The sequence below is a fragment of the Alligator sinensis genome, unplaced genomic scaffold (assembly GCF_000455745.1).
Source record: "Alligator sinensis unplaced genomic scaffold, ASM45574v1 scaffold1032_1, whole genome shotgun sequence".
NCBI classification, from domain to species: domain Eukaryota; kingdom Metazoa; phylum Chordata; order Crocodylia; family Alligatoridae; genus Alligator; species Alligator sinensis.
In genome coordinates this window covers 134,864-136,734 of record NW_005842450.1, presented here as the reverse complement: position 1 = coordinate 136,734, position 1,871 = coordinate 134,864, and the positions used below count along the sequence as shown (strand labels likewise).

The window sequence follows — 1,871 nt, the reverse complement described above, 5'->3', positions numbered from 1 at the left end:
GGGGGGGGGGGGGGGCAGCAGGAGGCCAAGAGCAGTTATTTTATTTAACTAATTAGTGTCTCCTCATTCCGCGCATGTGAGCCTAAATGGCTTTCGAATGCTAATCCGCTCCGCAAATTAGATGATCTCCTCCTTGGTGTAAACTTGTTCTTTAGGCGCCCGAAGAAATCAAATTAAGATCCCGGCTGTCAGGTGTCCGGCGCTCGGCTGCGCCTTAGCACGCAGCGGTCCCGGGAGCCCTGACCCCAACCCAGGGCCCAGCACGGCAGGGCCACAGCTCGCCTGGCCGCGAATCGCGGGGCTCCTCGCGGCCCCGGGGGCTGGAGGGGACTTGGGAAGGGGCGCCCATGCAATGCACCTAAGCGTGGCCCGTCCTTGGGGCAAACGGGGCAGCAGCCCGGCCTTTCCCCAGCGTGGGCTCCCTCTCTGCAGACGGTGAGCTCCACGGGGCCCCGAGACGCAGTTGCTCAGCCCCAGGCAGGATCAGGCCCCTGGTGCACGCTCCTGAAGCTGGAAGCTGCCCAGACGCCTGCACCCGCACCCGCGGCCGTGGGAGAAGTGCAAGGTGAGAACGGGCGCCGTCGGTGTGGGGGCAGGTGTCCGATGCCGGCGCCTCCGGCTGGAGACGCCCCATCGATCAGCCGGCACGCAGACCATCCGTCTCTGCCCTGCCTGGGCCCCGGCAAACAGCGAGGCAGCGATGGATCCCGTGGTCACGGGGGGAGCGAGTCTGGCGCCGGGCGCCTGGCACCGCCCCGGGGCCGTCGCACACGATGCAAACACACATGCTCCGTGCCCCCTCCACAGCCCGGCCCCGATTCGGGGGAGTGCAGGGGCACGTCCTTAGCCGCAGATCGGAGCGACTCGCGTTTGCACTTAGCTGCTCTCCCAAATTGAGGCCGGGCTCCCAAGAGCCCAGGGCCACACTCGCAGACGGGCACCAGCAGCCCCTGAGCCCCTCCCCTGCCAAACTGGGCATCGTCTCCCTGCCAGACTGGGCTGAGCAATCCCTGGCCTTTGCCCGCCCGCCCTGCGCCATCCCAGCGGTGCGGAGAGCAAGAACACTTGCAGCTGTGCCCTCGATTCAAGTCCTCCCAAGAAGTCATTATCAGAACTCACACTTATTTTTGTCGCGTCCTTCCCAGCTTCTTCCTGCTGCGATGCTTTTAGCTGTGGGGAGAGGAGGGAGAGGAGAGAGCCCGTTAGTTTGGCTGGACGTGGGGGGGGAAACCCATCAAGCTAATTCACACCTCAGCCGTAATGCCGACTTCGAAGCCCGGGAGCAGGGAAGGACGTGGAGAGAGGCACGAGCAGGAGGGATGGTTGTCTCAACCAAGGGCAAGGCGGATGAGAGAGCCCCCCTGGCCTGGGGAGGCCTGGCAAGGCCCCGGGCGCCCAGCACCGATCCCCTGCGGGGCCGTGGCCCAGGACCAGGGGCCCGGGGCCCCTGCAGCTGCCCATCTCCCCCCTGCAGACACCCCCACGTTGCGGGGCCCGGGGGTCCGGGCCGGCAGCGTGCCGCTCGGCTTCTTCCCGAGGAGCCGCGTGGCCTGCCGCAAAGGGCTGCGAGCCCCACGTCTCCCCCCGCCCTGCCCCGCTCCCCGGCAGTGCTCTCCCGCGATAGCATTTCCCTGACACGTCTCTCAATTTATGGTAATGCCGGTAGCAGCGCCCTGCCAAAGACACAATAATAAAGCCTCATTAAAATACCTAAAGCTGCCTTTCCATTCTTTGGCCCTTATCTCGGTGTGAACAGAAAGAGGAATAAAGAGACAGCTGTTTGCCAGGACTGATATCCAGGAGGAGAGGGGGGAGATGGAGGTGGATAGCGGAGGACGAGTGCGGCGGGGCCCGTCCGCCAAGACGATCCA

The 1,871-nt window shown here is 64.9% G+C and overlaps 1 protein-coding gene across 1 annotated transcript in view; it reads right to left on the bottom strand.

Moving 5' to 3' along the window:
- VSTM2L (V-set and transmembrane domain containing 2 like) overlaps positions 1–1,871 on the bottom strand; it is a 6,922-nt gene that overhangs the window by 4,502 nt on the left and 549 nt on the right. The window contains exon 2 of the mRNA XM_025212177.1: positions 1,120–1,170. Within this exon, the coding sequence (XP_025067962.1) occupies positions 1,120–1,170 (51 nt within the window). The remainder of the gene's footprint in view (positions 1–1,119; positions 1,171–1,871) is intronic.